This window comes from Muscardinus avellanarius (genome assembly GCF_963383645.1).
Source record: "Muscardinus avellanarius genome assembly, chromosome: 5".
In the NCBI taxonomy this organism is placed as follows: domain Eukaryota; kingdom Metazoa; phylum Chordata; class Mammalia; order Rodentia; family Gliridae; genus Muscardinus; species Muscardinus avellanarius.
This window is the reverse complement of record NC_137790.1, coordinates 36,202,984-36,226,764: the sequence shown is the minus strand read 5'-3', so window position 1 is coordinate 36,226,764 and position 23,781 is coordinate 36,202,984. Positions and strand designations below refer to the sequence as shown.

At 33.0% G+C, this 23,781-nt stretch overlaps 1 protein-coding gene across 1 annotated transcript in view; it reads left to right on the top strand.

The window, feature by feature from the left end:
* The window catches only part of GBE1 (1,4-alpha-glucan branching enzyme 1), a gene marked incomplete at both ends in the record, with an annotated part of 270,361 nt that overhangs the window by 187,553 nt on the left and 59,027 nt on the right, over positions 1 to 23,781 (top strand). Inside the window, 3 exons of the mRNA XM_080696262.1 lie at positions 3,960 to 4,058; positions 9,475 to 9,585; positions 12,387 to 12,558. Coding sequence (XP_080552388.1) covers positions 3,960 to 4,058; positions 9,475 to 9,585; positions 12,387 to 12,558 — 382 coding nt within the window. The remainder of the gene's footprint in view (positions 1 to 3,959; positions 4,059 to 9,474; positions 9,586 to 12,386; positions 12,559 to 23,781) is intronic.

The window sequence follows — 23,781 nt, the reverse complement described above, 5'->3', positions numbered from 1 at the left end:
ACAGGAGGATCACAATGGTTCGAGGCCAGGCTCACTGGCTTAAGAAACCCAAATAAAAAATATAAACTAGGTCTGGGAGTGTAGCCCAGAGATAGAAGGGTTTCCAGGAACCCCAGTACCACCAAAAAAAAAAAAAAAAAATCTATTAGTATAGCTTTTTTCTACCCATCACTTTTCAGGACAAAAATCTTCAGCTGCATTGTCTCTAGACAGAGAATAGTTTTATTCCCTTCAGGCTTTTGCCTTTTGAATATCTTCTGTGGATATAGTAGGGGTCTTCCTAAATTTCTGAGATAATTTTGTGCTAACGATTAAAAAAACAAAACAAATACTTTGATATAATTTGAACATTTGTGTTAATTCACACTATGTTTGATCATAGCACATAGTCTTGCTAATACTTGAATGAAAGCAGTGCTTTTTGTGCTGAATGTTTTCTAACATCAGAGTATATTTGAAATTTTATTTCTTTTAAATCATATTTTAATTTTGTATGTCAAACATCAAAATATTAATTATTTTGTCAATTATATTGGTGGAAATCCAAAGCAGGAATGTTATATATGAAAAATTACTATAAACAATGACAGCAGAAATCAAAAGTGGGTGCCAAAGTGAAAGAAGCAATTATTTAATACATGAAAGATAAAATTGTTACATTGATCTTTCCATTCATTTCAAGTAAAATAGTTTCATCATCTAGGGAGCTCTTGTCTGATTATCAGTGTTTCTACAAATGAAACTTTAAGACTTTAGCCTACTTTATATTACTTGGTTTTAGATTTTTTTAAAAGTGCCTTCAATTTATTCTACTTAAATTGAAAACTACTTCAATTTCAATGCATCTCTCTTCTGTCTAGTGGGAGTCTCTTCAAAATGTGGAATTGATCCTCATGAACTTTTTATTTAAAAAATGTGGTATAATGAATAAGTAATATAATTTTATATAAAGTTTTATATTAGAAATATAAGCTTAAGACAATTTAAAAACTACATCTTTTTCTTATAACAGATCTACCATTCTACAGAATTATTTTTATTAATTAACAATATTTTAATTTTTTCCCTCTGGAGTTGTCATAAGTTTCTTTCAGATATTAAAGTATTAGAAATATTTTAATTTCTCAAAACATTTAATTATTTTTTCATGGCTATATCAGTTGGTATCCATCTTTTAATATTCAGAATATATTTATTTTGGTGCATTTAATATTTACATTTTGTTTTACTTTAAAATATTTTTATAGTCACTATCTTTCCACTTTCTTTTTTATTGGTACATTGTAGTTATATATTTTAATGGGATACAATAAAATAAAGGCATACATGCACACACCACTCATTTTGTTCTTACCCACTTCCTACCCAATTCTTTCCACCCTCCCCCTTGCTCATGTTTGGCTTAGTGATTGACTTTGTTATGTTTGTGAATTTACATCATGTGCATTTGGGAAATTTTTCTTTTCCCTTTCCCATAACCCTCAGTAAGGTTGCCTTATTTGCCCATCTATGATTTCTCCTTTTTTGTCCAGAGTTCCTCCTATTACCCTTATTCTCCCTAGCTTCCATATATGAGGAAGAAAATATAATTTTTTGCTTTTTGTGATTAACTAATCTCACGTAGCATAATTTTCCCCAATTCCATTCATTTTCTGCAAATAACAAAATTTTATTTCTCTTTATGACAGTAAAATTCCATGGTGTACATAAACCATAGTTGTGTAATCTCAGCTGGTTCCATATTTTGGCAACTGTGATTTTAGCTGCTATGAACATAAATACACATAGATCCACAAATTAATGCATATTAGTTTGGTACTTTGGTTTCCATTCTTTTGGGTAGTTACCTAGAAGTGGTATTTCTGGATCATATAGTAGGTTCATTCCCATTCATTTAAGAATCCTCCATTCTGTTCTCCAAAGGGTTTCCACTAATTTGTGCCAAGAATATATAAGTGTTTGACTTCTCCACATCCTCACCAGCATTTGTTTTTGTGTTTCTAAAAATTGACATTCTAATTTGACTTAAGTGAAATTTCAGGATATTTTTGATTTGCATCTCTGATTACTAATGTTGAGGATTTTTCATACATTTATTGGCTATTTGAATTTCTTGTTTTTTTGTAACATGTCTATATGGTTTACTTGCCCATTTTTGGTTGGATTATTTGTTTTCTTAACATCGAGTTTCTTGAGTTCTCTGTATATTCTAGATGCTTGTCTTCTATTGGAGGAATAGTTAGCAAAAAAGTTCTCCCATTTGTTGGCTCTCTGCTGAGGTTCTTGAGAGTTTCCTTTGCTTTACAGAAACTCTTCAGTTTCATGCAAACCCATGTATTGATACACCTTTTCATTTCTTGTGTCTTTGGGGTTTGTTGAGAAAATTTTTACCTGTGCTCATGTGTTGCTGTGCTGGACCTAGGCCTTCTTCAAGGAGCTGCCACGTCTCTTATCTGATTTTCAAATATTTGATCCATCTTGATCCATCTCTTGCATAGGGTGAGAAAGTTGGGTTTAAGGTCATTTATCTGCATATGATTAACCAGTTTTGTCAACACTATTTCTTGAAGAGGCTGATTTTTCCAGTGCATATTTCTTGTTCCTAAGAACTATTTAGGAAACAAGACAATGATGTACATTATCACCACTTCTTTTCAATATAGTACTTGAAACTAGCTAGAGCAGTAAGGCAAGCAAAGGAAATCAAAGGTATACAAAAGGAAAAGAAGAACTAAAACTCTTTATAGATGACATATTATACTTAGAAGATGATACTGTACTTAGAAGAACTAGAACTTTTTGCAGATGACATGATAAGCAGACCCAACAAAGTCAACTAGAAAACTTACAGAATTGATCAACAAATTCAACAAAGTGTCTGAATACAAAATCAATTTACAATATCGGGAGCTTTCCTGTATGCCAACAATAAAACCTGTAAAAAAGAAGTCCAGAAAACACTTCCATTCTGAATGTTTCACAAAAAAATAAAATACTTAGGAATAAACCTAACCAAGGAGGTAAAAGACCTCTACAAAGAAAATTATACAACATTGAAAAAGGAAATTGAAAGACCTTAGGAGATGGGAAGATATTCCATGTAGTTTGATAGGCAGAATAAATATCATCAAAATGGCCATTCTTCCAATAGTGATCCACAAATTCAGTGCATTACCCATTAAATTACCAAGGTCATTCCTCACAACATAGAAAAATCAGTCCTTAAATTCATTTAGAACAATTTGTCAATGTTTTTGATTGGATTATTTGTTTTCTTAGCAGTGAGTTTCTTGAGTTCTCTGAATAGATATTAGTCCCCTATTGGAGGAGTATTTGGCAAATTTTTTCTCCCATTTTTGCCTCTCTGTTGAGGTTCTTGATAATTTCCTTTGTTGTACAGAAGCTCTTCAGTTAATGCAATAAGCAGTTAAAAATGCTTTATATAGTTAAAAAATAAGTCTAAGAAACAATATTTTAGTTTTGCTATTTTGTACTCTCAAAGCAGCACTAAAGAAGAGAAGAAAATACCTTCATGGGATTGAAATGGGCCTAGAGTGAAAACATTAGTAAAATATTATTGGAAAATGAAATATGGTATCATTTTTTTTTATAAGTGGACTGAAACACTTCAGAAATACATGTTCCTAGCTAGGAGTGGTGGCAGCATACCTGTAATCCCAGTACTTGCGAGGCTAAGACAGGAAAATCACAGATTCTCAGCCAGATTCAGCAACTTACTGACCTTGTTTCAAAATAAAATAATAAAATAGGGCAGTGGGCTGGGCTCAGAGGTAGAATTTTCTGGGTTCAGTCCTCCATCCTCCCACCAAAGAAAAAGAAAAAGAAATATATGTTTCTATTTATTGCTTTAATTTATCGGCCTACACTTTACTGTCAGGAAACTATGTACTATAATTTTGAGCAATATTAACTGATGACAATAACATACTTTGTTTTAGGATGTATCAGGAATGCCAGCTCTGTGTTCTCCAATTTCCCAGGGAGGTGGTGGTTTTGACTATCGGTTAGCCATGGCAATTCCAGATAAATGGATCCAGGTAAGATTTCATGCAAAAAAAAAATTTTTTTTTTTCTGTGGATGCTATGTAGGTTTAGTTATCCTTCATTTTATTTCTTATGGATGATCATTAGTTACATATATAAATATATGTATATATACATATATATGTTTGCATATATATAATTAAAGTGTTAAATTATTTCATTAATATATCAAAATCAATTATTTTGCTTTTTAATAAGGTGGTTCTCAAAAAAAATTTTTTTTTTTGCCAGTCTGGGATGGAACCCAGGGGCTTTTGACTTCTGAACTACACCCCCTGTCCTATTTTGTATTCTTTATTTTGAGACAGGGTCTGACCAAGTTGCAGAGGGCCTCACTAAGTAGTTAGAGTCTGTCTGCCACCCGCGATCCTCCAGTCTCAGCCTCCCAAATGCTGGGATCACAAGCGTGCGCCACCATGCCTGGATCGGTTCTCAAAATTTTAAAGTAATACTATTAAATATTCCCATTTATGGCTCAGACAGTAGAAAATATGAGTAATATAATATTAGCTGGGTAAATGGAATTTTGCATTATCAATGCAATTATATAAAATTTCAGTGCTCTATACTTAAAACACATTAACTTCATCAAAGCATTAATTTCTGTCTACATCTATTAACACAGAAGTTACAACTTAATTCCCAGTATGTTTTTTTTATACAGTGGTTTTTCTTCAAAAAATTTGAATTTACATATTGCTTTATTCAGTATTTCAAACTCCTCATTGTCTGTCAGAAACTGAGAATGAATCATTGTGCATTTCACCTTATACAGTATTTCTGAAAGCAATTGTATAAATGTAATCACAGTTCCAGTAGTTTGGATTACATATTTTTAAATTTAACATTTGTTTAAAGGGTCAAAGACATTATGTACACTTAGATTTGATGTAGACCATCTTCAGTCCACATCTACAAACATGGGCTGAATATATGTAAACAATCAAACATGTATATGCAAAACCATAGCTTTCTGATAAGCTCTTTAGTACAGGAATGAGATGGTTTCATGAAACCATAATAAAGTGCTTAACTTTGTATAGAAAACCTATAGAACCTTCTCCAGTCGATGTTGTTGTTATAATAGTCTTCTACTGCCTTTTATGTTTCTCCAGGCAATGTGTGCATGGTATGGCTATGATATTAACTCTACCAACATTGACTTCTGGTCCTACATTTGAAATTTTTTTATTAATTAGATTCAAAAGCAAATCTTTTATAAAGAATGACTAATCAAACAAATGGTCAAATGACTGTTCTGGATTTAATACATTAGATAGATAACCTTATATTAGGTGTTACTGGGCTTCCTGGAAACCCTTCTACCTCCAGGCTACACTCCCAGACCTATTTTTATACTTTTTAAATTTGGAAACAGAGTCTCTTAGGCCAGCGCAGCTGGCTTCGAACCTGCGTGATCCTCCTGTCTCTGCCTCCCAAGCGTGGGGATTACAAGCGTGCGCCACCACGCCCGGCTGATAACCTTATGTTAGTTATTTTAAAATAATGATGTTGTTTTCTACTCTGTCACTTTGGTTGAAAGTTGTTTATTAGCCGCATCTGTTACCATATAATCTTTTTATGTAGACCTCTTTCTCTCAGCAAATACCGAATCTCACTTCCTTACCATTTGCTGAAAAGCCTTTACTATTTTTGTGCAGATTCAAGAATATTTCAAAATGCAGATAAACCTTAAATTATTTCCCAATCATAGCTCACAGTGGTATATATCCTTCTTGGAATATTTATGGCAGTTTTTCCCCAAAAGTCTTTAAATTTAACCTAATAAACATTTAAGTATCTCAGACTGGTACTATTGGTGTAAGGCAGTACATCATACAAATGACAAAAATATATGATTCAGTTCTTGATATGACCACCGTGTCTTCTTGGGTTTAAATTTTCTGAATGCGGATGTCTTTTTCTGTCTTCTGAACTAATTTAAAAATATTATCACCATGGTGGAACCTTAATTAAACTAGAGAATTTTAGCCAGATGTGGTGCTATACACCTTTAATTCTGTACTTGAGAGACTAAGACAGGAGGTGTACAGGTTCAAGACCAACCTCATCAGCTTAGCAAGACGTTTAACAATTTAGTGAGACCCTGTCTCAAAATCTAAAAATAAAGTTTAAAAAAGAACCAGGGTACAGCTCAGAGGTAGAATGTCCTCAGGTTCAATACCAGGTGGATGCCCCAAATTTTTAAAAGCTAGGAAAAATTAATATTTTTAAAAAACAGTACTTTTCCACTAGTTTTATAAGTTGTCCATCTTAAAAATGATTCAATAAATAACGTGTTCCCTCTCAAATGTCAAAAATATATGCAAGAGTATTAAATAAAATATCAACTTGGCTCAGAAAATGTGAGACATGAACTATTATCTAAGCACAGGGTATAAGAAGAATATTAGATACCATTTATATTTTTATTGTTCCGAAATAATTTATATACCATTATTTCCTTATAATAGTTTGGAATATCTTGGCATAATCATTTACTTAGCAGGTATTTGATCATCAAAAATGGGTCAGTTTTTCCATTTCCTTTTTATTTGATTTGATTAGCTTGAAGTAACTGAATAAGACCATATAAGTATTTAATTGTACTCATTTATTTATTCATTAAATTTCACCAAATAGTTATTGAGTACTTAGTATGTTTCTGGTACATCTCTATAGTTCTTACTTAAGCTTTTTTTACATTAAAATAATTATATATTATTATGCATGTATAAGAAATAAATTCCCTAAGAGTACTATATTGCTGAGTTACTGTACAATATTAAAACCAGTATATTGACCTTGATCTAGTCAAGGCACAGAATACTTTCATCAAAGAAAGTTAACCTTACCAGGCTTGGTGGTACAGGCCTATAATCCTAGTATTTGGGAAGGTGAGAAAGGAGGATCACAGGTTTAAAGTCAGCATGGTAACATAGTGAAACCCTGTTTCAAAAATAAAAAAGTAAAACCAGCTGGGGTATAGCTTGGAGGTCAAATACCTGTGACCTTTCTGGACAGTACTACAAAAAAAAAACAAGAAACAAACCAAAAAACCCACAAATCACCCTCATGCTCCCTTTTAAGCCACATCTTTTTATCTCATCCTCAGTTACTCTTTAACCCCTATAACCACTGATGTGATCTCTATTTCTATAATTTTGTCAATTCACTATATAATCTTGTGTAATCATTGACTCAGCAAAATTCCCTGGAGATTAATCTAGGGTGTTGCATGTATCAGTAGTACATTATTTTTATTGCTGAATAATATTCCAAGGTATGGATATATCACAGTTTATTTGACCATTCATTCACTGAAAAATATTTGTGTAGTTTCCAAATTGTGGCTATTGTGAATGAGGTCAGCATAAACATTTGTGTATAACTTTTTGTGTAAATTTTCATTATTATGTGATGATAAATGTCCAACAGTGCAGTTACTGAGCATGCTTGCATGCTTAATTTTTAAAAGAAATTGCCAAAACGTTTATCAGAATAGCTCTGCCATTTTATATTCCCACTATCATTGATTCTGTACCTTTATGCCAAAATTTGGCATTATTATCAGTTTTTATTTTAGCTGTTTTAATACATGTGTGGTGATTTCTCACCATGGTTTTATTTCTGTTTTTTTAATGGTTTAAATGATGGTGAATGCATTTACATGTTCCTATTTGCTTTTATATATTCTCTTTGGTAAGATGTCTGTTCATGTCTTTTGACCATTTTCTAACTGGATTATTTATTTACTGTGGAGTTTTAATGAAGGTCAGTTTATGCTTTGTTTTTAATTTTTTTAATTTTTTAATTATAGCTAATATCTTTTTATGAGTTTAGGAACACTTTGCTTTGACTATGAGTTCTCCTAAATACTTGACAGTTTTACCTTTTACATTTAAATCCATGATACATTTGCAGTCATTTTTTTAAATAAATGATCTAGCTGGTCATGGTGGCACATGTCAATAATCCTAGTACTTGGGAGGATGAAACAAGAGGATCACAGGTTCTAGGCCAGCCTCAGCAACTTACTAAGACTTTTGTTTTACAATGAGAGAGAGAGAGAGAGAGAGAGAGAGAGAGAGAGAGAGAGAGAGAGAGAGAGAGAGAGAAAAGGAGAGAAGGAAGCTGGAGGATGTAAAATGACCCTGGGTTCAGCCCTTCATACAAAATAAATAAGTGAATAAGTACATACATAATCCATTATGAGTCAGTTTTTCCACAAGATTAAAAATCTAAACTTTGGCCAGGTGTGGTGGCGCACGCTTGTAATCCCCGTGCTTGGGAGGCTGAGACAGGAGGATTGCACAGGTTCAAAACTAGCCTCAGCTACTTAGTGAGGCTCTCAGCAACTTACTGTGAACCTGTTTCCAAATAAAATATAAAAAATAGCTCTGGGAGTATAGCCCAGCGGTAGAAAGCCCCTGGGTTCCACCCCCAGTACCACCAAAAAAAAAAAAAAAATATATATATATATATATATATATATATCTCCAAACTTTGCTTGAGGTTCCATTTTTAGGGTATCACACAGATATAAATAGGAGGGAGCAGGAATTCTTAGAATTCTGCTTATCACACAGCTCGTTGACACTGTGAACAGAGAAGAGATCAAGTCAAGAAATACATGTGAGGTTATAGTTAGGGAATAACATTGAGGAACTTCAGCTTTAATAAAACTACAGGAAGAGAAAGAATTTCCAGGATGTTCAGAATGGTGGGAACCAATAAGAGACTCACAATGATATACTAAAAGAGCAGTTCACTGGAGGGGATGGGCCAGCTGTCTTCTAAGCAAGTATTACCTAAGAAAGAGCAGTTACTGACCTAAGAGATACCCATGGAGATCTTGGCAAGGTTAGTAGCATCAAAGCAGTATTAGAGGGTAGAAGCCAGATTGAAAAAAATGAAATGGAAACACAGTAAGTGTGGTCTAGGAAGATGATAATTAGCCTTTAAACTTTGAAATAATTAGTGGAGTCATTACCAGCGTTTAAGAATGGAACAAAACACTCTTACTCCTAAAACATTTTATTCAAATTGTCTATCTCTAGTTTGTGAATTTTACTGGAAGACATACTGTAAAACACTTTACTGTGGGCACTGATTATGAGGCAGCAGTTATTACAAGAAAACAAAATTGCAAAGATCATAAAGTATAATTTAAACCATCTGTACAAAAACAAAGTGTGCATATAAACACATATGCTATACCACTGTATGTTAGATATTCTGTATAAAAGCTATGATTTTAGTAAAAATTTAAGCAGTGTTATCATTGATAGATGGGTAACCTTATATCTACATATAAAATAGTCTGGATTAATATAATATGTTGCCCTTACATTAAAGTTAGAAGTAAAAAAATAATGTTTTGACCCATTTTTTCTCTGTTTTATCTAGCTACTTAAAGAATTTAAAGATGAAGATTGGAATATGGGCAATATAGTATTTACTCTCACAAATAGACGCTACCTTGAAAAATGTATTGCTTATGCAGAGAGCCATGATCAGGTAAATGAATATGTGTACACATTCACCTCTCTCTCTCTGTCTCTCTCTCTGTCTCTCTCTCTCTCTCTCTCTCTCTCTCTCTCTGTCTCTCTCTCTCTGTCTCTCTCTCTCTCTCTCCTTTTTCTCAAAATTTATCTCCTTCATATTGTTTATACTTGATAACATCAAAACACAAACTCCTGTAGTTCTGTTGCTGTAGCATATTTTGTGTATATATATGTTTCATGTGAAAACTCATACTTGGAACACATTTTAAAATTATTTTGTAGATTGAAAATTTTCCATTTCAAAAGGCACTATAATGTTTACCCCATCAAAAAGTAATTGACAAATTGTATACTGCAGTTATAAGTATTAGGTTTTTCTGTGTCATAAGAAAGAATATAGGTACTGATACAGTGTAATTCTAGTTTCAATTTTAGGTTTCTTTCTAGAATATTTCTTTGATACCTTCAGCAAGTTTCCTCACTTTTGGTTCAGTTATGGAAATTTCCTTCTAATTGATCCCCAAACCCCACCATCAGCTTCAGTCCATTCCTTCTAATGCGGCCTGAGGTATTTTCCAAACAGCAAAACTCAGTTTATCAACCCAGATTATTGGTCCAAGCTTGTTATTCAAGGTCAGATAATATCCAGGACGAGACCAGTATATGGCTGCATTCTCTACCCAACTCTCTAGGTCTTCTGCTTTTTAATATCTTAAGTAATTTCCATTAATTTCAAATAAGACTGCTTCTTTCAATCTTGTTTTTTACCCCACACAGATAATTCAGCCTTGTATTATACATAGGAAGAAGTGTAGAAAATGATGCTAGTTGCCTAATTCTTTCTAAAGGCAAATGTGCTATAATTCTTAAGCTTGATAAAAAATAAAAATATAAAACACACAAAGCATAAGGTAAATAATAGATAGAAATACATAGGTGATAGGAAAGTAGTTGTAAATGATATTTTAAAAATACTTTAGATGAATTCTTAATGTTGATAATGAAATTTATATAATAAAATTTTACTAGTATCAGAAGATTTTTTTAAAGGGCCACTTGATATGAAGATGAACCTTATCCCTGAATTTAGGCAAAAGTTATCAAATAATTTTAAGAAATTACAAAAGTAAATGGTTCTACATAAATATATAAACAAAATAAGTAGAGAAGGCTGCTTAAGAATTAGTGCTATATATCTTTTGCAACACTTTAAAGATCATTTTTATTAAAATAAGTTATATAATACATTTTATAAGTAACTTTTTTCTTAAACTGAAAATAATTATAGCATGCCAAGATTACACATTAATTTACATATACATATATTATATACATACATATATTTTCTATATACATGTATTTTACATATGGATTAATTTCTCTCTATATATATATATATGTATTTTACTCTATTTTTTTAGTGATGTAAAACACTGCATTAGTTAGCTAGTTTTTAGCCATGAATAATTTTGATTGTTAGGAAGCCTTGTTTTATATTACTCAAGATATTTCTGAGTTACCTGCCTCAATTATTCATTATTATTTTTCAGATATGACAAGTTAAAATTAGGGCAAATAATAAGTACAAGGAGAAAACAAATTTGCATTAAGAAATGAGTAGGATCATTGCAATATATTTATATATACATCTCATATAGAAAAATCATTATGTTAGGAATTCTTCCATTCTTTCAAAACAATTGAAATCATGATATTCTAGCTATCTTAAAACTCTACTGAAATTTTATCTAATCCCATTTAGAATGGTTGTCATTACGAAATCAAAAAACAATAAATGCTAGTGAGGATGTAGGGAAATAGGAAACCTTATACATTCTTGGTGGAATTGCAAGTTAGTGTAGCCACTGTGGAGGTCTGTGTGGAGATTCCTCAGAAAACTGCAAATGGATCCACCATATGATCCAGCTATACCACTCCTGAGAATCTTTCCAAAGGGACTGAAATCAGAATATTGTAGCAATGCATGCATACCTATGTTTATAGCAGCACAATTGATAATAGCCAAATTTTGGAACCAACCTAAGTGTCCATCAACAGATGAATGGATTACAAAATTATGAGGTATTCACAGAATGAATAACAAACAAAATCGTGTTGTTTGCAGGAATATGGATGGACCTAGGGAACATAATGTGAAGTGAGCTTAGTTCGTTACAGGAAGTGAAGGGTAATATGTTTTCTCTCATAGGAGAAGCTAGGGAGTAATAAAGATACAGGAGAGATTTAGATAATGGAGAAGAAACTTCATTGGGGCAAGGGAGGTATTCTCAGAATGGGGTGGGGGAAAGGGAAAATTAATGAAGAAAACACCTTCTTTGGCATTATGTATATATGTGAGAATACCAATGTCAATCTCAGTATCATATATGGGGAAAGGAGTCAGGGAAAGCCAGTCAAATGATGTATACATGTGTGGCACCATCACGATTAACTACATCATGATGTGAGACTATAATGTACCAATAAAAGTATAAAAATCTAATATTCTCCTCATTATAAGTATGAGAAAATGTTAAAGATCAACTCATGTATAACAAATATGCAGGTGCCTTATAATGCATTTTTCATCAAACTCTTTTAAAAATAAAAGTTAGTCCTAAAAATGTGATAATATGTAAGTTATTTTTAACAGTTCAGCTTCATCATATTAACTAACCATTGGGACATACATAAAATCATCATTAACCCACAGATTCTCCTACATTGTTTTCCCTCCTTACCCACCTTTCTAGCCTTGGTTCACTCTACTGTAAATCACTCCTTAGTAACACCGTTCTTCTTTTATTTCTGTAGGCACTGGTTGGTGATAAGACACTGGCATTTTGGTTGATGGATGCCGAAATGTATACAAACATGAGTGTTCTATCTCCCTTTACTCCAGTTATTGACCGTGGAATCCAGCTTCATAAAATGATTCGACTCATTACTCATGCACTTGGGGGTGAAGGCTATCTCAATTTCATGGGTAAGCAAGAGTTAAACACATATCCAACCTGTGTTTAAAATGTTATTTAATAAGATATGTGACATGAATAATGTAGAACATTTGATATGGCTTTACACATTTAAAATACAAAAATTTTTAAATGTACTTTCAAGGGTAAATTGCAAAATTAAGATTAAATTACTGTAAGATTATTGTTACACTGATACATGATGTACAAGCATCCTCTTAATGCTGGCATTTTACTTAATATTGCTGTTAACAAGTATGCTGAACTATTTGTGAAATATTATCCTGAATTTAATCTGAGTTTTGTGATTTCAGTATCTATAATCTTAAATGTAAGAAATTTGTAGTTGTCATTTAATAACATACTAAGCTGATATTGTTAGACTTCTTTGAAATAATTTTATACCAGGTTATTTGTGTCATAGATGTGAAAGCCAAGGCTCAAGGATATTGTGAGAAGCAAAATATTATTTAAATTTTAAAATATGAAAGCATGAATATTAAAAGGTCATTGAGAGATGTTGAATGATAAAAATATTAAAAGTACTAATAATTTTATTCTATTTGGCCAATAACAAACTTTTGAAAGTTTGAATTTGAGGAATTTTACCAGCTTCAAGGATAGAAAGAAACAGATAGACTGGAAATACGAGATGCTGACTCATTTTTTTATGTCAAAAACCTCAGAGCTGTAGATTTATTCATTTCATTCTGGAAGGATTTTATTTGTTTTTGTTTATGTTTGGGGGATTACTAAAGCCTGAACCAGGGGCATTTTTCTCTGTGTTACACCCCCAGCTCTATTTTATTTTTTACTTTCAAACCGGATCTTGTTAAGTTCTCAGTTGCTAAGAGTCTCATTAAATTACTGAAGCTGGCAGCATAGTGAGAAAGGCTGCAATCTTTCTGTCTTAGCCCCCCACTTACTGGGATTGTAGGCCTGTACCACCATGCCAAGTGAATCTGGAAGACTTTATATGAAGTTTCAGGTTGCTTTTTTAAAGCCATTATTGTTTGCTGAGTGTAAGTTAGGAAGACAAGTCCAAGAAAGCATACATTGGATTTCACTTATACTACCTATACCTTTGAATATCTTCCTCTTCTCTCAAGGTCACCAAAATTTGATAACATGCCCAGCCTTCCAGGAAATAACCTTCCTGACCAATGTGGCTCTACCCTGTCTTCCTGGGTGGACTTTGCAGACATTGGGCCCATAACTAAAGTTAGCTTCAGTTCCTTAATATCAACTAGTCCTACTTTATACAATAAGCATTGTTCTGCAATCTGGCCATCCCAATAAGGCCTTGGTTACACAAAGATTTTTATCAAGTATACTGTAATGAAAAGGTAGAACCTAGGAAACCATGCAAATAATTATATTACCATGTAAAATGAGAAAAACGGGGGGGGGCTTAGTGGGAGATTTGAGATGTATTGTTTACAAAATCAGAGTTTATTAAATTGTTAAAGAATATACTAATGACATTTTTTTTGGTGATACTGGGGTTCCTGGAAACCCTTCTACCTCTGGGCTACCCTCCCAGACCTATTTTATACTTTATATTTCATTTGGAAACAGGGTCTCTTAAGCCAGCGCGGCTGGCATTGAACCTGTGCAATCCTCCTGTCTCCACCTCCCAAGCGCGGGGATTACAAGCGTGTGCCACCATGCCGGGTTAGTAATGACATTTTTATATCTGAAAACTAAAATAACTTTTTCAAAGAACCAAAATAATGTAGATGTTTATATTGACATAACCAGTTTTTTGCCATTAATTCTGAAGTCCAATTCATCTGAAAACCTGGAAGTCTTAACCAGTCTAATGTTTTAGCCTTGGAACTAGAAGTGACATCATTTTAGCTCTGCCAATAGTCTAGTATGTCAATAGTTGTAAATACCAAATAGAATCCATTTTCTGATGATTAGTCTTCGTTGAACACATGAAACCTGTCCTGTGCTGCATAGGGAGCTTCCAGGCAAGCGTCAGAGTAAAACAGAATCATCTTCATATAAGACTTAATATCTGTGTATAATTTAAAATTAGTAACTTTAAAGTAAAGACCTGATATAAGTATGTAACAGGAACCACTTACTCTTTCTTCATCATTTTTCTGAGGCTTGGAATATGTTTTGGAGTGCTACAGATGCATAAATCTTTAGGATCTTCATCAGCTTTCTGAAATATTTATTTTATCACTTTAATTGAATATATTCAACCTGGGATAGACTGAGTGTACATTTTATTTTGGAAACTGTTATGGACTTTCAATAGTTAAAAAATAAACAATTACTTCCGATATCTTATCTTCCTATAAACTTGGTAAATTTACTACATTTGAGCATCAAGTATGATTTTGAAGTTATTCAGTGGTATAGGACCGAGAGTTCTTTGTGTTTTATTTATACTTTTATCTTTGAAATAGATGGCTTCTAATTTTAAGTCTTTCTTACCACCTCCTTTATTTAGGACAAAGCATTCCTGTCTCGGTGCCTTTTCTAAATCCAGCATTTCTCTACTAACCTTGAAATGTATCATTTCCTAATGATTCTGTAATTCCTGATTACTTATTTTGTTTTTGGAATTTAGTATTTTCTCCATAAGCTGTCATGGCTATAAATGTCTTTTTCCCCCATTTTCTGATCACATCACTTTCCTGCTTAAAATCTTCAGTAACTACTGAGTCTCCAGCTGCCCTGTCAGCCTCACACGAAAGGCCTTTGGTGTGACTCCCTCTTGGTCATCCTGCTCCAGCCAAACAGGCTGTCTTTCAGTGCATGAATGTTCCAGTCTCCTTTTAAACAAAACTCTGTACCTTACCTTTTATGGCTGTCCTTCTCCACCAAATGCTCACACACCTCCTCCCTCCAGTACCTGACTTAATCCTTCATCTTCAACCTCATTTCCTTAGGGGAGGCCCTTCCTAAAACCTCAGCTAGTCTAGTGTTTCCCATTACAGATTTTTATAACACTTTTCACTTACTGTTCATGGAATTTTTTTCGGTACTGGGGATGGAACCCAGGGGCATTCTACCTCCGAGCTATACCCCTAGCCCTATTTTTTATTCTTTATTTTGAAACTGGGTCTCACTGAGTTATAAAAGGCCTCACTAAGTAGCTGAGACTGTCTGTGAATCATGAACCTCCTATCTCAGCCTCGCAAACCCTGGGATTACAAGAGTGTGCTACCATGCCAGACTTCCATTCATGTAATTTAACAAAATCACATTTGACTCGTAAAGGTATGTGTGCATTGGTAAATTTAGTACTTAGTGAAAATAAGGTTCTTCTCCATCTAATTCACTATTTTATACCTTTAAAAACTCGAGATAGCACAGTATGTAGCACTTCACAGAGTACTATTTTAGTTTTCTTAAAAGGATATCATGCATGTGTGTATTTGTATCTGCAATATTATTTTATAATATTTAATCATTAGTTCTTTACCTGCAATTACTGGTTATAGTTGTAATCAAAGTAATTTTTCATTGGCATGTAAATAATTAATATTTTTAAAACATATTTAAAAGTTCACATAGTATTTCTCAATATTGAGAAATGACCTAATTTAATGTACTCATCTTTCAGACCTTATTATTTAGAATTTTAGTTCTATTTCCCTCTAGTACAGAAAGAATGCATTATAAGAATTAAGTTGGGAGTTGTGTTGTACACCTGTAATCCCAGTTCTAGAGAGTCTGAGACAAGAGAATTACAAGTTTGAAGCTAGCCTCAGCAACCTATCCAAGCTCTCAGTAACTTAGAAAGATCCTATTTACAAATAAAATAAATAAAATTAAATAGTGCTGAGGGTTGGGAGCATAGCTCAGAGGTAATATTCACCTACATCTGTAGATTCAGTCACCTGTGGATTTAATCAGAAGGAAAGAAGGAAAAAGTGAGGGACCAGTGACATATGGTAATTTTTTTTTACTCTGGTTAAAAGTAGGGGAATATTTTGTTTTGGTGTGTGTGTGTGTGTGTGTGTGTGTGTGTGTGTGTGTGTGTGTGTGTTACTGGAATTGAATTTAGGGGCTTCTACCTCTGAACTATACTCCCAGCCTTATTTTATTTTTATTTTGAAACTAAGTATCACTAAGTTTTTAAAGCTGGCCACCAATCTGTGATCCTTCTGTCTCATCCTCCCAAATACTGGGATTACAAGCATGTACCATCATGCCCCTGACTGATGGTATATTTTTAAAGTTTCTTTAAAATTTTAAATTCACTTACCCTTTAAAAAATCAACAAAAGAAACAATTCTTCCCTAAAAACCAATGTTGCTTTTTTCAGGTTCTATTATGTGATAACAGAGGACATTTATGTGGTCAGTATTACTAAGAGTAAATATTATAGTTTTTTCATTTTACAATTATATTTAATAATTGCTACTTTTCAGACAACCTTAGCTTTCATACATGAGGAGTACTGAGCATGCCTTACTTTTTTTTTCTAGAATAAGGTAATACCATATTGATCAGTTAACATGTATTATGTATTAGTTGTGTAGTTTTTGTATGGATTGATATATACAAACATACATAATATCAGAGCAAATTTAGTTTATTTTATGGTGTACCTGTGCACAGAATTCTTAAACACACACACACACACACTCGCACACATACACACATGAAAAAGAGATAGAGGGGAGGATGAGAGAGAAAGAAAGAGAGAAGGCAAATTGACTCAAGGCAAATTCAGTTTAAAAAGTTGCTATATTTGAGATATATCTCAATTTATAATATACATTTATTATATTCATAATACATCCTATAATATGTTTTAGCACAATTTGTAAAATTCATATTTCAGACATTTATATGTATCTGCTATCTGTCAGGCATTGCTGTGCATTATATTCAGAGCTGAAAAGTAGTTCTTGCCCTCCAGACATCAAAATTTATAAAAGAATACAGACAAGTAGCAGACAAGCATCTTTATCCTAGTATATATACTAGGTATAGTAATAGAGATAGGCAGAGACTGTCAAGTCGATATGTAGAAAACTGGGTTAGGAGATTATTGGTGGAATTGATATGCTGCTTGTGCCAGACCAGAGTGAAACAGGACAGCACAGGAAAGCCACAAATGAGATCAGCAGAAGGGAAAGTAGGAATGGAACTGAAACAGTGGAGTGATCACGAGACTAAAATCAACTAGAAAAATTAAACTTCAAGAAAATAAAATGCAGGCCCAAGGAAAGCAGTTGAGTGGTAATTTGCTGTTTGGCAAGTTTAATGGAAAAATATTTCATTTTTCAGTTACTTTAAAAATATTGTGAGCTATTTAGTACAAAACACCTGTTGATAATTGAGTGGCTTTGGCTTGCTTATATATTTTTTTGTGTATATTGTGGTTTAGAGATCAAACCCAGGGCCTTACTCATGAAAGGAAAGTGTATTTTCTTCTTTTCTTTATAATATATCTAAAAAGATATGGTATGGAAAAAGAAAACATGGTTTTTGGTAATCTATATGAATTTGTCTTTGATACTTTTTATAATCATTGACTAAGTGCATTCAGAGGTTAAAAATAAATGTAAAATGAAAGGCATTTGCTTCACAGGTAGGATGACCTCAATGAATATAAGTTAATTACATATTGATGACCTAAAAATAATTCAAAGAAAGAAAATGAAGACAGAAATACATGTTGCTTAGCTTTCTGGTGATTATATGAATATCAAGTGAATACTATCTTTTCCTAGTCCAGCCAGTTGAGAGAGAAATATTATAATCATATGGTCTCATCATAAAGTTTCCTCAGGAATTATATAAAGATATATGAATAGATTGGTAAATTGACTACTCTGTCGTATAATCATACTACAAGGCAAAATACCAATACTGACATTAAATATTAAATTAAATAACTTTAACAGCATGTATTAAAGACTGCTTAGCAGTCTAAAAAGCTTGATAGCAGGAACCTAAAATATCATTTACAATATAACCATATTCAGACATTATAAAATATCAAATAAAATAAATTAAAATATAAGTATTGAGCATGCATCTTGCTTATGTGATTTTTAAAAGCCACCAAGTAAACAAAATGAAAAAAATAATCATAAATTTGTTAATGAAGTAAGCTACTTTATGAATTTTTATTGTTTATTTTAATAAAAGCTGGAAAACCACTATCATCAAGTGACGATTGATTTTTGTGAATCATTTTCTGGCTTTCTCAGTAAGCTCTTTGTAACTCTTTACTACACTGGACAGTGGTAAAGAGAAAGAGAAAGTGGAAGAGTAACAACAAATATTTTCTTCCTTTGAAGCAATCTGGTCTCTTTAAGAAAAATAACTTTTGGTTTTCTTGTAGAAATTACAAAAAATCTTTTTACTAGTATTTTGCTGACAATTTGGTTTCAAAGGAAGCTTTTTTTTTTGCCTCTTCCCCCTTCCACTCCACCCCCTTGGGTTTCATCTTTACTTGCATCATCTGTAGGAAGAGATTCAATACAGTGATATGAGTCATTTTCAGTGCTGTCATGCTAATATTTCACTTGCTCAGAACACTTGCTCAGAACAAAAGTAAAAATTATTCTTGTAACAGAAGATTTTCTATGTTGTCATTTTCTTCTTCCTTTGGGAGATTATAGCATTATAGACAAGCACTTTTTAAAATGAGTACACCTTTGTTGGATTTGAAATTTTAATGCTGCATATAACTCTCTTGGTGTATTGCAAAACATAAATGATTCAAATTTTTCATTAAAAAGGGAACTAGCAAAGTTGAATCAACACAGCTAGCAAAATTTCACTGCTATACCAGTACTCATCTAGAAAATGGAAAACTCATGCTGTCATCATAAAACACATTCCCCATAGCATTAGTTATTAATGCAAAAATTGAAAACATTATTTTCTGAAAACCTTGATTGAAATCAACTTTTCTATACCTAAAAAAAGAAGAAATCTGGAATCAGCTGCATTCATTAACGTGTTCACTCATTCATTCAAAGTTAAACTTGTTTTCATGTCTAGTCTTGTCCTTTTTCAATGCAGAAAAACTAGCAAAAGAGGAAATAGTAAAAATGTATGGATAACTCTAAGTTAAATAATGCAGTAAGTCAATATCCAAAGTTTTGAAGGGTGTATTGGTGCAAACCTGTAATCCCAGTACTTGAGTAGCTAAGATAGGATCTCAGGTCTGAGACTAGCCTCAGCAACCTAGAGAGACCCTGTTCAAAAACAAAAAACAAAACACACACAAAAACAGGGGGTATTTTGGAGGGTTGTAGTTTGGAAGTAGAATTCCCCTAGGTTTAATTCCAAGTACCACACTAAAAAGAAAAAAAGATCTGCCTTTTGTACCATCTCCCATCTCTATACTTTAAGTTACCTTTCATTCCTCTATGTTTTCTTGTTTCAGAGTAATATGTGGCTTTTCTTTTAAGGAAAGTTTTATATCCTAATTATGTACAGTTCTGACCTTAAAATCTAATTTCTACCATTAAAAGTAATAGGCTATTTATGCTTTTTTACAGGTCACTGTAGAAGATAAAGATGGAGAGTTTTTTTTTTTTAATTTGGGCATATTTAGACTATTAATAAACTACCTAATTTACTAGTAAAATTATTTATAGTTTTCTTCTTTTATATTTGTTAGAAACCTGTACCTTCTCTTATACTTACTGAAGTCAGAGATAAGGAGCAGTTGGTTCAACTTAAACTTCAGGCTTTAAGGACCCACACTGTAGACATGATTAGGGAACTTTTTGAAAACACTTAAATCTGGCAACCTTAATACAACTTTTGTACAAACCACCTTATAGTCCTCTATGTCTTTATCCTTTGCATATTTAGGAATACCTATTATGCATGGAGATTTATAACATCTTGCTCGTGGTTTAGGGGAGAATGCCTGTGAACTTAGTAAAGAGCGATGGCCTAGAAAACAGTAGACTGATAAAATTCTCTGTGCTGATAATCAGGATATTTAAACAAGCTGACCAAATTATCCACATATATAAAGCGAAACTCAATGATATATTTTTAAGATTTCTTTCTAATTTAAACATAATTTAAATACTATATTGCTTTGTTTAATTAGAATTTATCACTATATAAGGGAAATGCCAAATTACTCTGTGCTTTAGTCTGAAAATTAGTTTTTGGCCTTATAAAAATATTTTTCAGTTTTAGCCTTGTAAAAATCCACAAATAAAATAACTTTATTATCTTTATAAGAATTTAGTTTTGAAACAGTTATTTTACTTAGTGTTTTTTAGGTACAGTTGAATAACAGTTATTCAAGTGTATACTTGCTCTCTCCTGAACGTTACCATAATAACTGTCTTCTCCATTAACACTTCTCTAAATTTTAACTGGCCACATGGACAGCTGGGATAAAGAGTACATTTCTCAGGTTCTCTCAAATCCTAGAGAGGCCATATGACTAAACTATAGCCAATGAGATCATCGGGGTGATTATGTTTGTACCTTCAAGTCATGCTCTTCAATAACAAGAATATGACCATCTCTTCTCTCTGAAATAATTTCTTCAATGAATACTAGATTACGGGAATAACATAACTAATTTAAAAGATTTTAGATAATGTTTAAATATCTTTATTACTATTACTAGTATTATATTGGGAATTGAACCCAGGGACATTCTATCTCTGGTATACATCCCCATGTCTACTTTTTATTTCAATTTTATTTATTTTATTTTAATATTAAAATATTTTAATATTTAGTGAATTGAGCTAATATTTTTAAGTATAGCTATTTCCTAAAATTAGCATTCTTTTTAATTAGGATCTTTATTATATACCTTACAATGTACATGCATATATTGCAGAAAATAGCTAGAATATTTATGAAATTCAAATATTTCATAGTTTCTCTTAGATAACTCCAAATACATAATCTCATCGTATATATGCATATATGCATGTACACACATATATATGAACACACTCATTTATTTACACTCATAAACATACAAAAACACCGTTTTTTAAATCTTTTTATTGTTTTCTCTCAAGCCAACCTTTTTTTTTTTTTTTTTGGTGGTAGTGGTACTGGGGTTTCTGGAAGCCCTTCTACCTCCGGGCTACACTCCCAGACCTATTTTATATTTTTTTATTTGGAAACAGGGTCTCTTAAGCCAGCAAGGCTGGCTCTGAACCAGTGCGATCCTCCTGTCTCCGCCTACCAAGCGCGGGGATTACAAGCGTGCGCCACCACTCCTGGCTCAAGCCAACCTTTTAAGAACAGAATGGAAATATAGCTCAATGATAGAGTACTTAGTACTTGCATACCACTATGATGACTACTCGCACTAGAGTGTAATGACCTGGATTTAATGCTTGCAAGGAAGGGAAGGAGGGAGGAAAAAAGGAAGAAAGGAAAATTCTACCTGCCTGGGGTGTTTTGGTGTGCACCTGTACTTCCAGCAACTTGATAGGCTCTACCTATCTGGGCAACAGCACAAGACCTCATCTCAAAACAGAACATAAAGCAATGGTCCATAAAGCATATTATGTTTGGGATATGAAATATCTCTCAGACAGAAATGCCATGTGTTGGCAATGCAGCTAGGCTAGATTCAAAGGTCAGGCATGAAGAGGTGGTTCACTGAAGGTGTGCCTTTGCAGACTATATCTTTCCTCTTCTCTCCTAGTTTTCTCTCTCCCTCTCCTCCCTCACTCTCTCCCCCTCTCTCTGCTCTCTCCTTTCTCTCCTCTCTCTCCTTCTAATTACCCTGAGTTGAATAATTTGCCTTTTCCTTTCACTATAACGTTTCTGCCTTGGAGCCAGTGAGCCATTTATTTTACCTCTGAAATCGTGAGACTAAATAGACTTTTCTTCTTTTAAGTTGTTCTTCTCAGGTATTTTGGTTACAGTGATAGAACTTTGGCTAATACAAGGAATTTGGAAAGTTTTTAAACCATTACTTTCATTCACTCATTCAATTCAGGTAATTGTTAAATACATGTTCTGTCAGAAATTATATCAGATATCCTCTATTAAGTGCTAGAAATTCAACAGTGGACAAATAGATATAATCCCTTACATCACTAAATGAATAAGTAACTGTAGATAAGTATCACAAATGAAACAAAGACATTCTTAAACTCATAAGTACAAAAATAATTGTAAGATAGATCTTTAAAGACATGAAACCTACTTTGTAAAGAGCAGAAAAGGAGTCTTAAAAGATGGTTAACAAAATGTTCATGGGCCCTGAGTTTGGGAAAAGACTTGGAGAATTCAAGGAAATGAAAGAAGATTGGTGGAATTGTAATCTAGTACTCAATAAATAAGGAACAAAGGCATTTGGTTGGAAAAGAAGATGGAGGTTAAAAGGATATGTAGAGACTTTGGTGAAGAGGAGGACATTGCATTACAAGTTCAGATGAGTTTTAAGGAAAAAAATATGAAGGTCCAGAGTATTTTTCTCTGAAAGTAACTTTTGTTACTTTTTAAGGATTGAATGAGGCAAAAATGACCACTGAGGAGGTTGTAGAAATGGTCAAGTGGAATAATGGTGATAGCAGAGATAATAAAAATAGGTAGAGTCAAGATAAAATTTTCAGATCGAATGAATTATTTATAATATTTTATGATATGAATTAGTTCAGATGTGTGACAAAAAATAAAGAATGACTTCAGAGTTTTTGGTTTAGGCAACTGGTATTTGATAGTAGCAATTCAAGAAGAAAAGAAGGACTAGGGGTAGTCCCAGAGGAATACGTCTGTTCAAACAAAGAGGAGCCAGCAAAGGAGAGTGAGAAGAAATGAAACAGAAGAAGCAAGAAAGATCATGGGAGTGTCGCGTCATTAAAACCAAGGTATAAGCCAGGGGTGGTGGTGGTGTATCCTTGTAATACCAGCATTTGGGAGGCAGAGACTGTAGGTTCGCGGTTAGTGGACAGCCTCAGCTACTTACCAAGGCTCTTTGTAGCTCAGTGAGACCCTGTCTCAAAAAAATAAAGAATAAAATATAGGGCTTGAGATGTAGATTGGAGGTAGATTGTCCCTGGGTTCCATCACCAGTATGACAAAAATAAAAAACAAGATATACTATTTAAAAATGGGAGGAGGATGGCCAACATATCGAATATCCCATGTACTTTAATAAAATGAGGCCAAAGAAGTTGCCTCTGGCAAACCAGAAAAGAGCGGCTTTGAGGAGCTGATGAGCGTAGTTTAATAACACTTTTGTGAAAAACTCCTTTGAGATGTTTGTCTAATAAATAGATCTGATAAATAAGGTG